Source organism: Melanostigma gelatinosum (assembly GCF_949748355.1).
Source record: "Melanostigma gelatinosum genome assembly, chromosome: 3".
Lineage (NCBI taxonomy): Eukaryota > Metazoa > Chordata > Actinopteri > Perciformes > Zoarcidae > Melanostigma > Melanostigma gelatinosum.
The window spans coordinates 17,819,419-17,831,945 of NC_136636.1; the positions used below are offsets into that span (position 1 = coordinate 17,819,419).

General features: G+C 42.3%; 3 protein-coding genes across 3 annotated transcripts in view; 1 reads left to right on the forward strand and 2 right to left on the reverse strand.

Moving 5' to 3' along the window:
* megf6b (multiple EGF-like-domains 6b) overlaps positions 1-4,373 on the reverse strand; it is a gene marked incomplete at its 5' end in the record, with an annotated part of 61,298 nt that extends 56,925 nt beyond the window's left edge. Inside the window, 3 exons of the mRNA XM_079297067.1 lie at positions 1,633-1,742; positions 2,652-2,786; positions 4,282-4,373. Of these exons, the coding sequence (XP_079153193.1) occupies positions 1,633-1,742; positions 2,652-2,786; positions 4,282-4,373 (337 nt within the window). The remainder of the gene's footprint in view (positions 1-1,632; positions 1,743-2,651; positions 2,787-4,281) is intronic.
* Positions 4,374-6,366: 1,993 nt separating this feature from the next.
* On the forward strand, positions 6,367-9,737 carry akr7a3 (aldo-keto reductase family 7, member A3 (aflatoxin aldehyde reductase); the record flags this gene model as incomplete). The annotated part of the gene is made up of 7 exons (XM_079265856.1): positions 6,367-6,661; positions 7,349-7,536; positions 7,638-7,742; positions 7,864-7,960; positions 8,364-8,463; positions 8,611-8,740; positions 9,565-9,737. The coding sequence occupies 7 exons, from the start codon at positions 6,367-6,369 to the stop codon at positions 9,724-9,726; spliced, it is 1,077 nt and encodes a 358-aa protein (XP_079121982.1). The 3' UTR covers positions 9,727-9,737.
* A 130-nt stretch (positions 9,738-9,867) lies between these two features.
* Positions 9,868-12,128, reverse strand: mrto4 (MRT4 homolog, ribosome maturation factor). Its single transcript, XM_079265857.1, has 8 exons — positions 12,034-12,128; positions 11,724-11,782; positions 11,523-11,626; positions 11,358-11,439; positions 11,204-11,271; positions 10,913-11,064; positions 10,520-10,596; positions 9,868-10,423 (listed from the first exon to the last, which is right to left on the reverse strand). Exons 1-8 carry the CDS (start codon positions 12,059-12,061, stop codon positions 10,274-10,276), a joined length of 720 nt encoding a protein of 239 aa, XP_079121983.1. The 5' UTR covers positions 12,062-12,128; the 3' UTR covers positions 9,868-10,273.
* Between the last annotated feature and the right edge of the window lie 399 nt (positions 12,129-12,527).

Here is a 12,527-nt window from a genome sequence, read left to right on the forward strand (position 1 = left end):
AAATCACTATCTCAAACACAAAGCAGTCCCATCTTCCCAATCTCCCTTTCTTCTGGGGTTTTTTGGGGAGATTTGCTAAAGCTGTACATTCTGCAGAGCAGATTCTTCTTTTTGGATGTTGGAGGCACTGTTGAAAACAGTCCCACAGATTGCATTGTGCTGACTGAGGTACAGTACAGATAGTGCACAGCAAAGTGCACAGGAGTGGGAGAGGGAGGATTGTGGTGTGAGCTTCCTTTTGTCCTGGTTCAATGGCTCAGAGAAAAGGGTGATTAGTTTGTCCCATCTCAAAGTGCTGCCACGTCTTTGGTTACAGAGCTAAAAGCCCTGCCTCACGTCGAAGAGGGCAGCCATTGTCACGTGGGAAAAAAGAGAAACAAAACCTCCTGTCTCCTGAAGTGAGGGGAAACACTGGACAGTCCTGAGGAATGCATTTATAAGAAATTTCTTTATGGGAGTTTTAAAACAAAACAAACTCATTGCAGAGCAGACAGCGTGATGCGTCTTTGTACTGTGTAGTTTAAGACCATAACCTTCTCTGTGGAAACAAAGAGCCCTTTGAAGAGAACATAAATGCCATAATAAGACACCGATGACAGGCACATCCAGGAGATCTTCTCTCGCTCCACATCCCTGCCACTTCCCATCTGAGGGCTTTCCCGGACAGTAGCGGGCCTGTACTGCTGGTGTCAGCGCTGGCCACTGAGCACGCGGGTCAGTTCCAGGTAGAGCAATGAGAGTAAGGAAGTGGGAACTTTCTTGTCAGTCAACCGGACAGGGGACAAACTATTTACAGGAAGGCTTTGCCATGGGTCTCTCTATGGTATGCAGGCTATGTGCTCTGGATCACTGGCTGTGAAATCCCATCAAAGGAGGCTTCTTGGTCTCAGCGGTGTGAAGCTAAGCTTATCCACAAGGAGATGAGCTGCTGGTGTGACCAACAGAACCCGTGGATTGGAATTTACAGAGGGGAGATTCATATTTGTTTTCCTTTGTTTTTTTGTGCATATCAGCAGGTGGTCTCCCCACCATGACTTGATGGGTGTCGTTTTGGGGGCCTTGACTGTGGTTGGTTGGGGTAAACACTGGATTTTGTTGGTCCTTTTGGAGTTTCATTGTATGAAAGTAAATATCCCACCTCGTAGAAGCTGTCTACCAGACAAACTATCCGTTCAAAACTAAAGGAGCACTACCGAGCCATGACGCACCTGAATCGTAATTGTTTTTTTGCTGAGAGTAGAACAAGAAACTACAACGCAAACCTCTTTTGAGAGCGAATGTCAACACTTAAAGTCTTTCAACACTTGAGATTTTTTTTCCCACCGTCCACATCTAAACCTTGTGGGACTCTTGTAACAACACAAGCAGTTAGGACATGGCACTGACTGATAACATCTGCTTAGGAGTCTGGATGGGCAAAGCATCTCTTGACCCTTTTGACCTTTTTCTGAAAACCTTTCATTCGGAGGTCTGTGCCAAGGGTGAGGTGATGTTTGAAGCACCCTTCCTGCTGAGTCAGGAAAAGACACATTGCCTTTTAGTAAACACACCGAACCGCAAAACCTGGTGAATTCGATTTTTCCAATTGAAGAGGAAGAAAGTAGTAAAGTCTGGATCGTTGAGGATACTTACGATACAGACAGCCTGCTTCTCCATTAAGTTGAGACCATCCAGGGCAACACTTGTACACAGTCTGATGATCCTGTCTGTAGACTTGTCTGTATGCAGTGTAGTACGCTGTCCTGTTAACATGACAAACATCAGGTTAAAAACTTCCAATCGAACCTGTTGAAGTTACAAAACAAATAAAACAAGAACTGACAAAATACAGGGTTTCTTGTTGTATTCCACTGTGAAACAGTAGTGTGCGAGTGAGCGCGTGTACGGTATTTACAAAGGGATTATCTGACATATCACATGTCATTTTGAATGAGTCATGTGGTTGAATACCATGAGATTAGGAAAAACAAACATGTAATCTGATCAAACGACTCACAGCCTTTTAAGTGACACACAGTATGATGTTCAGCAAACATTTTCCCAGACTTTTAAGGCGCCGTTTTAAAGTGAGACTGGCAGAGTCAACTTCAGAGAACGGTGCCTATCCCCTGTACTTTGGGACCCCTCTCATTGCTCCACGGTCATTACGCATGGTGGAAACACGTTTTTGTTTAAAGCGAGTAATTGTGGCTTTGGCTGCCTTCAAAGCAAGCCTTTGACTTTGTAACACGGTAAATAACGCCGTGAAAGCGAGCGTGAGCAGCAAAGTGAGAAAAAGTTCGGCTAAAATGTTGGCATTGGGACGCTCCATCACAGTAATGCTGGCTGCCAAGACGGGTGTTAAATAGCTGATGACCCCGATGAAGTGGGGCCGCACCTTCCACTTAACTGTGTGAGAGGTTCAAAGCATGCGACTCCAGAACAAGAGCGGGAGAGACTGAGAGGAAAGAGGAGGTCAAGGAGCTCATCGTTGGATTCTGTTTGGCGGTGGAGTCAAATGAAGGATCACACCCGCTCTGGCAGATTCATGCATGACTCATGAAGTAATTAATGCTTTGCTCGAGCCAGAGATTAATCAGCAAAGCACTACATCCACTGCGGGATGGGAGTGTTTTTGTGTCGACAGACAGCAAATGAGAGGTGTTACTCACCTCCTCTCGTATCCCATGCACCATGCCTGTCCCACACAGCCTTGCTTCCACACTTTAACCATGCGCGTGAAGGCCTGCACACACGGCTGCCTCTGGGCGACCAGCGTCACCTCCCTCTCCACGCACACATTGGGCCTGAAACGAAAGCAGTGATGAAAACACTTTAGGTGTCAAAATCTTTTTTACAGATGTATCGATGGCAGCGGGGCAATTTATGAACGCTGTGAGAAACGTTGCAGGAAAGATAGATGGACAAAGCTTACAAGGCATTTTCTAGTCATGCCTGTGAAGGCATTACCTGTGCTGAGGTGTAAGGCTGCTTATGATGGTATTTTTTACGACTTAAGGGGAATTCCTCATACATTATCTTTCAGAACTCTAAAATGCTACCTGTAGTTTAACCTAGACTCAGTACTCATCTGAAATTGTGTCCTGAAAGTCTTTTAGAGGGTCGCATTGGCATGAAAGTAGCAAGGATGTCCTGTTATTTTATATATTCTACTCCAAATGTAAAGAGAAACTAAATTTCAAGTTACTGAAGTTAAAATGGTTTTGATGTGAGCCACTGGTTTTCTAGGAAACAAAACATATGATGTACAATGTCTGTAAACAGGAACCACTTCACAATATTTTCAAAATAACACAAAAACATGCCACAATTTTCCAGACAATTCACACAAGACATTTATAGTGTTTTCACTGGACATACGGTAGAACGTGCATGTTTTCACTTGTACGTACGAGACTGAATGTCAGCAGAAACAGGAGACAGCGAACGTTTTTCGCCCCCAGGGTGAAACACGACAAGCCTTTCTAATTGTGATGTTTTGTCCTCCTTACGCAAAGTGTGCCTGGGTTAACAGGCAAACCTGCCACTGACGTCTTTCACATCACTTGCTGCAGCGTACCGAGGAGCCTCGGCAAAAAAAGCTCAACATGATCTTTGAAACATTTACTCCGTTGGTAACACTCCAAGGACAGACAGACGGACATGGCTCTGCATACGGAGATCAGCAGGAATCTGAAGACAACATCAAGCTGCTCTTCCCATCAACGATATAGTAATCACGATCACTTCACCAAACTGAAAGACCTTATTGTAAGAGACCGGCAACTGCAGAGAATATTCTCTCACATAATTCAAGCTCCTTCATATATAGAGGTTTAAAATACTGGCTCTTCATTTTGAGGGGCTTCAAACTAACTCTGACAGAGTCAGGAATGCAGTATACAGACCATCCACATGGAGCTAATGTATAATCATGTTAATTACAGTGATATGGCATGGAAGCCAATACAGCCCATGATGAGAGTGCACAGCAGTTAAATGAATCATCCAGCATCTACAAAACAGTTCACCCAGCTAGCCAAAAAAAAAAAAAAAAAAAAAAAAAAAACTTCACAAGACTCAGTTTTCTGCCTCTGGTTGAGTCTTAAGACACACGTTTTTGAATGTGCAGGTGAACTAGCAGTTTTCTCAAACTCCAAAGGGAATGTGAGTCTGTAAAAATATCGTAGGCAAGATGAAGAGTAAACATCATCCCTGAAGAAACAGTGCAGCCTACTAATAAAATAGAAGTAAGTTAAACAGCCGATAAGCAACAACACATAGGGGGGAAAGGTAACTCACATATAAGGTTGGAGATTGTTGGTGATGCCATAACGCAATGCACGAGCCTCTATAATAAATATTAGGAAAAAGGAAAAAATAACACTATCCATGATTCTTCTTCTTGGATTAGTTTTAAAAATGTAATAAATATCTCGTTAACTCATTCATGAGAATTACTCAGGTGAGTATCTCTCAGCGGTTTAACCATTCAAAAACGGAACCTAATAAATAACCAAATAAAAAAAATCCGAGCGCTTAACTGGGAGAAACTTGAAAAGCGCATAAAGTATCTTCCGCGTGGAAAAGATCAGCGCGTTGCAAGAAATGACCTCGAGCCATCACATGCGGTGCGTTTTGTCGCTCTTAGCCGGTGTGTGTGACACTGACGGAAAAGTGCAGCTCACCGACGCTCCTTCACTGCACACGTTGGACTGGCGGCCACGAAGTCGTGGAGGCTGAGCGCTTTCTGCCTCCCTCCATTGACTTGGTAATGATGGCAGCGGGGTTTGGGAGGGGGAGGATGGAAAGGATGTAATTTATTATTCAGAGCTTCAGCAGCTTCTGAAACACGCACACTAGACACCCTGCAGTCTGCAAAGGGCACTCACACGCGGAGACATCGGAGGTTTCTTTGGGTCCAGATTTTGTTTTGGACGTCGCATCAAACAATGATTTGTAGTGCCCTTGTCTCACTCCTGCATCCTTTACAGTCATTTAAAGTGTTTTAACGGACCAACGCAACGCCGATAACAACTTTAGCCCAACTGTAATATTTATATTAAGACTTACACTATACATTTACTTTTTGCATGCAGATATTCAATCCTTTCAACAATATTGCATTTATCTCGTTCAATGTGCGCGTATTGATGAAAACAAAGCTCGCGGAGCTGAGAAATAAGCGCACATGGAGAGCAATATGTGCGCAAAGGGATCTAGAAAAACGGAGCGATACACTATCACGCGCGGAGCAACAGAGGATGTTTGGGGTTGAGTTTGAAGCAGCTCGTGGTCACTCTGCGGGGCAAACCCGCTGATGGTGCGGTCACAGGGTCAGCCGCCAAGACCGACTACTGCTGCTCTCCAAACAAAGGCTTCATTGCGCGCATGTGTGTTCATGACCCTAAAGAGTCCTGGGTCACCGCTTGTACCAGCTCCACAGCATGTTGTTTGAATTAGATCGATGCTCTTAGCCATATCAGAACTCATCTGAGATTTGGTGTAACATGTATTGAACTATTGACATCATGAATGCTAAATAAACATATATATTCAAAGAAAGAAGGAAAATGACTCCCAGAGGAAAAGCTTTTTTGGGAGAACATTCTCAAAGGTTCTTGGAAAAGAGCTCAGCCATCACCATATATATATATATATATATATATATATATATATATATATATATATATATATATATATATATATATATATATATATATATAAAATAAGATTAAAGACAAAGCCACATTTTACACATATATAATATATATACAGACAATTTATATTTCTCCAGATTTCATAGAAGATTGTAATACCTTCAATATCTTTATAGTTACATGGATATTCTTCAACAAATGTGTTTCATCAAATATTGAACTTACAGCAAACCTTGGGTTTTATTCTAGTGTAGAAACACTTGGTTTCTTAGACTCTGGGAGTTTACAAAGGCTTCATATGAACGGTTCTTTATCCAGGATGCACTGGACAAAACTATACATTGTAATGTTTACGTTACAATATCAGTTTATCATGTATGCAGTCTGCACATTGATGGATGCAGGAGAAACCCATGAGCAGTTTGTAGAAATGTATGGTCATTTACTGACACCTTGTGGTTAAAGTTAGGAACTACATGCTACACCTAGCTAGAGTGACAACCGCTGCACAAATGATGCAACGAAGAAACTTATTAACTTACACGTCCAGAACAGGAATTGGTCACAGAACACGCACTTTGCACTGCCTGAACTACAACCAAGCAAGTAAGACAAATATGCGACGTTTTTCAGTCTAGTTGTCACATGTTGCGCTCCCATGTCACCACTTCCAACGACCTTTAACCCCTAGACGCCTGCAAGCTACCGGTAGTTGCTGCGTCGTAGCATGCAGTGGGTAATGACAGGAAGGCTGCGCACACTTGGACAGAGTCACATTATCAGAGACGTGCTCACTCAGCTGCCGAGGTTTGTGTCTCGTCGAAACATGTCGTCGTGTCAAACTAAACGGCCGGTTTCCTTACTGGGAACGATGGCGTTCGGTGGACGAGCCGACGCCGAGCAGAGCCTGGACATGGTGAAGACGTTCCTGGACAGGGGACACAACCGGGTGGACACAGCCTTCATGTATATGGATGGAAAGTCGGAGACGATCATAGGGGGCATGAATCTTCCTGAAACAGGTATATCAGAAGCTCCCATATCCAACGACCCTGCGCTAACATTAACTGCTTTGCAAAAGTGGACTTACCAAGGTGTTACTGATTAGGTGCCCGGTTGGCACGAGCTTGGAATCATGGGTACCAAAACTGGCCCAGGCTCCCCTTTTACCAGCGACTAACGTTAGCGAGCGCTGGGCAACGTGTTATGACTTTTTCACGGATAAAACGTTGTGCTTATTGCATTTTTAAGACACATGTTACCATTTGTATTTACTAGAGCAGTGGTGAAAAGTAACTCAGTACATTTACTCCAGTAATGTTACTCTACTTAAGTACAATTTTGAGGTACTTGTATTTCCATTTCCCACTACTTTTATATTGCATTTTTCACTTGACTGCATTTATCTCATGATTCTAATTACTTTGCAGATTTAAATTATTAATAGAAAATACAATCAACAAATAAATCGATGATGTAATATTAAGATGCATATTTACTGATTCCTGTAGTGAGATCCACGATGTACCCAGCAGTCAAAGTATATAAAGTAGTTGAAATGAGCTCCACCTTTATCAGCTGAAACATTACATTGAGTAAGATAAGCTAGTTTTCATCTGCAGTCACTTTCCACAATAAAAAAAACACTTCCACACACATCCTGTAAATAAATTACATTTTACATTTAATTCATCGTTTCTGTGTCGCAGTAAGCATGGCGACCAAGGCCAACCCCTGGGATGGGAAGACGCTGAAGCCGGAGAGTGTGCGCTCTCAGCTGGAAACCTCCCTTCAGAGGCTGCAGACTGATTGTGTGGACCTTTTCTACCTCCATGCCCCGGACCACCAGAACCCAATCCAGGATACCCTTAGGGCCTGCAATGAGCTCCACAAAGAGGCAAAGAGACCAGATACCTCGCTTTCTATGAGTTATCATTTCAAACACACTTGATAATGTTTCATTACATTTCTAATTCATTGTGAAACTATCGCCCTCAGGGAAAATTCAAGGAGTTTGGTCTTTCAAACTGTGCATCGTGGGAAGTGTCTGAAATTGCCAGCATCTGTAGACACAACAACTGGATTGTTCCCTCTGTGTATCAGGTATTTCCCATCTCAATTTAATCCCCCATGTTGTGTTTCTTTCCTTGTTTAAAATGCTTTCCCCTGAATTGACTTTGACTATTTTCTGTACCCTAACTTAGACTCTTGAAACCTTTCACAGGGGATGTACAATGCCACGACAAGACAGGTAGAGACCGAGTTGCTGCCATGTCTGAGATACTATGGAATGAGGTTCTACGCGTACAATCCTCTAGCAGGTGCATTTCTTCCGTCCTTGCAGTCGCTACTTGAAAAGTAGATACTTACAGTGGGGGATAAATGGTGCAGAAAGGATGCATCCTTATGATTTTGGCGATCCCCGAGTTTGACTCTGGCTCCACCGTGAGGTTGACAATAGTGGTTTGAGAGAAGTGTCTCAACAACGATACCTCCTATTGGATTGCAATACAATTTGGTACAGACATCCATGTTGACCTCAGGATTAATAGTGATCACTTAACTTTTCATTCAGCAACATGTTAGCATACTGACATTAGCGTTTACTGTAGCGTCACTGTGCCTCACAGAGCCGCTACCATAACTGCAGTCTTCTATATTGAGTGCATAAATGGGAGAATCCTAGATCATTTTTACTTGAATTCTGACATTACTCCTCTGCAGGTGGCCTTCTGACAGGAAAGTACCATTACCAAGACAGAGATGGTTCCCAGCCTGCAGGACGATTCTTTGGTAACAACTGGGCTTCAGCATACAGGGACAGGTGAACCACCAGCCGGTTGCTTTTGAGATTGTTTTCCAACCACTCGCTTGTTTTAAGTTGTTGCATGTTAGGGATTTCTGCATGTCTGCGCTCATGCACATTGTCAACTGATGAATCACTGAAAGCAGTTGTGCCTCTTCTCTTCAGATACTGGAAGCAGAGTCACTTTGAGGCAATAGACTTGGTACTGAAGGCCTTGGAGACAGCGTACGGCTCAGAGAAGCCCTCGATGACTTCTGCTGCCATGCGCTGGATGTACCACCACTCCCAACTTAAGGTACCTCTTGTGAATTGATCACTACAGTGGCATGAGATCATGTTTTGGCATCATCTTCCCACAAGGGCGACTGTTCAGTGGTAGAGCAGTGTCGTCCGTCAATCAGAGGATCGGCGGTTCGATTCCCCGGCTCCGCTAGTCCATGTATCCTTGGGCAAGACACTTAACCCCAAACTGCTCCCGTAGGCTGTCCCTGCAGTGTATGAATGATGAGATAGTCCTGATGGGCATGCTACCTTGCATGGTAGCCCCTGCCATCAGTGTACGAATGGGTGAATGATGCCATGTACTGTTAAAGCGCTTTGAGTGCTCGGAAGACTAGGAAAGTGCTATAAAAGTGCAAGTTAATTTACATGATTAGGAATTGTATCTGTAGGGTTAAATGTAGAGATCTTACTTTGCACAATATTTTATATTTTTTGACTTAAAGGAATTAAGACTAATTTAATATGTTTAGTCATGCAGCAGCATTTGGTCTACATAATTTAAACACTTGTCAGTTCTGTATTAATCCGTAGTTAAATAAACAAAGCGTTTATGTTCCAAGTGCACAAAGCCCACATTAATGAGTATTCAACCAACTTACTGGCTAATTGTAGAATTATAGGCAGTCATGATTTGTGCATATTAACCATTTGTTAATACCCAAATCCTGGCTTTTTCATCTGATAGTGCCCGGTTAGTTGCTGTATATTTAGCCTCAACACAAGAGTCAAAGGTTGTATTTGGTGCTTACAGTAACTGGAAAATGTTATACCATCCAACAATCTGAAATGAAACTTGTAATTTTTCTCTTTGACTACAACAAATGTCTTCTGTTACAGGGGGATCTTGGTGATGGCGTCATCATTGGCATGTCAAGTATAGAGCAACTTCAGCAAAACTTGGCTGCTGCAGAGGAGGGTCCTCTAGATGAGAGAGTGGTCGCCTCCTTCAACGAGGCCTGGAATCTCGTAGCACACGAGTGTCCAAACTACTTCCGCTAAAGAACCAAAATCTGCCGGTTCAATCAAATTTCATCCAAGATAATAGAAAATAAATCTAATTAAGATATTTCCACTTACATCCTTTTTTCCAAAATCACACTAGGTTTTATTTTTCATGAATGAATCAATTGGAGACCAGTAAATGTCAAAAGCACTTCATTGTTAATGTACAAATGTAAAAATGAAAACTTTGAAGATATCTTTTTCAGGAAACAAACTTTACTGCCTTAATTACTGTTACAATAAAAATTTAACCAATTTTCTCAGAAACTTCATGGCAAAATACTTGCACGCAATGCCAACATTAGTATTAGGATACATTATTTTACCAAAACAAGTGGCATCCACGTGATTACTGAACAACAACTCAGTCCAAAGCTATATTCATGGTGAAGGACAGAAGTTCATGTTTTGGGAGAGAAATGGTACAGAGGAGAGAGATGACAGACTCCAGAGTCAGCACCGGCAGTCAGGGCGAATGGTTTCCACATCAATGTCCCTCTGCTGTTGAAGGCCGGCAAAAACTACTTCTGCTCTTGCAGATGTTTCATTCTGCATCTTCTTTGTCGTCTCCCTCTTCATCATCATCCTGCATGGGCTCGACCTCACCAGCAATCTTCTCAAACTCGCCTGTTTCTGAGTTCCACATACATTTGATCTGCACCTTAAATTCTGCCATCTCGACGCCAAAGAGTTTCTACAGAGCCAATTTGAGAAGATCAGCCAGACAAATGCAACACAGTTCTGGATGTCACGGGCAAAATGTTTTGTAGTCAAACAGTCCAGAACTCACCAGAATACGAGCCTGCTCAGGAGTGAGCACGTCTCCCTCCTTACAGACTACATGCTCCTTCAGCAGTGTCACCACGCCTTTAATAACACATGATAGAAAATGTGATTATCACACATCCAACTAACTGATACGGACAAAATTATTCCTGTTAAGAGTGCCAATGGTTATTGAGAGAAAGGGTTTGCACTCAAACATGAGGCTAATACGCCTGATAAAGCAAATCCATCTGTGCTATAGATTTCCATTGTTGTCCAAAACATCAGTGAGCCACACTGTTGCAGTGGGGAAGTCAGAAAACAAATTGACTTTGTTACATTGTTGGTTTTGGTCTTTAAGGGGGATTTGTTGACAAGAGATAAATACAATAATGCTAGTCATAACCTGTTATTTTACCTTTCTTGAGAGCAGTAGGAAGTCCTAGCTGTCTCAACTGGGGCTCCATTGAGTGAGGAAACTGCTCAAGGGGTCCCTCGTCCAGAGTTGTGTTCATCTGTGCAAGGTTGCCTGACCGTGCATAATCCATCTCTTTGAAGTGACCAAAATACCTGTGGATAGAGAACACCACTCAGTTAACTATTTAACAATATTTGGAGAATAGATAGATAGATATGTACTTCATTCATCCCCAGGGGTAAATTTGTGAAATAACTGAAATTGGCGTGCATTAAGTGAAGCCCAACTTACTCTTGTACCTCATCCTTTGTTTTATTAGTGAATAGTACTCCCACTTCCCCTCGTAGATACTTGCTGACCTGCACATTATCAAAAGGAAGTAAAAAATAAATAAAAAATAAAATATTACATTTTCTGGCTGATCACCAATTAAGATCGCACATACCTTGTGCAAATTATCTTTGTATTCGTCTGTTTCTCCTTTACCCAGGGCAATCCCCATTACTTTGTTTTTGCCGAAGAAGAATCTGTGGAAGATGAGTCAAGCATCTTTACTAAGACACGTGTTAAATGCATATGAAACAAATTAATACATGAGTAGACAGGTTACCTGCTGTGTTTCCATGCTGTCCGGATATCTTTCAGTTTGTTATTCCTCATATTGGCTACAGAGAATACGAACAAGTGTCTGTACGTGTCCACACATTTCCGAAACTAAAAACACAAACAGATGAAGAGTTTAGAGCGAAACATGTCAGCAGCTTCAGCTAACCCTGGTTAGCATAGCACACAGCTGTGGCAGGACACTCACCTCCTCGATTAATTTCTGTTTTGACTGCAGCCCCTTCTTGGCTGTTTTCGTTAAGGAAACTGAGGGGAAGATCGGGTGAAAAGCAGTCAATTAGCAATGAGTTTGATTAATATCAGCAAGCAGGTAAGTTAGCTGTTAGTGTTACAACGCAGCATGCTGCCGTTTCCCCCAGGAGGTGAAGCTAATGTTAGCTTGTTCACTAACTTACGTTACTTTTCAGTTGTCGAGCACACATGTTACATACAATCAAACAGTTAAAAATATCAGCCGCTTAACGATTTGTCCATATTGTAATTTTACTTTTACTTACTTTTCTTGTCTCTCTTTGACTTCGGCATGGTTATCTCTCACGATGCTTGAGCAGCAGACGCACACGTGAAGTAAAAGGACCCCAAATGTTTCGGTGTGGTGAAGGCGACCATGTGGTGCCTGACTACAAAAATAAAAGAAGAAGTCAAAATGCTGGTATGCATAAATGAACTACTGCTCCCAAAAAATAACATACGAGTCATGTCTAGGTCATGTTAGCTTAATTTATGTTCCTTATTTCTTTATTTTTTAAACTGAGTCAACGCAATGACATGCGAAGGGAGCATGACATCACTCTCAAAAATACAACTGTCTAAGAGATCCTTGTAAAGTGATGTCAGGTGTATTATGGGTCTGTCTGTATGTCCCATTTTCCATTTTCATTCCACCAAGATATTTTCTATTAGTATTAGAAATATGTCGCAGATTCACTTGGCAGTCAGGAGTCTCAAGACATTTGCCCATCTTGCCCTGTGAGTACAGCCTACAGCTTTA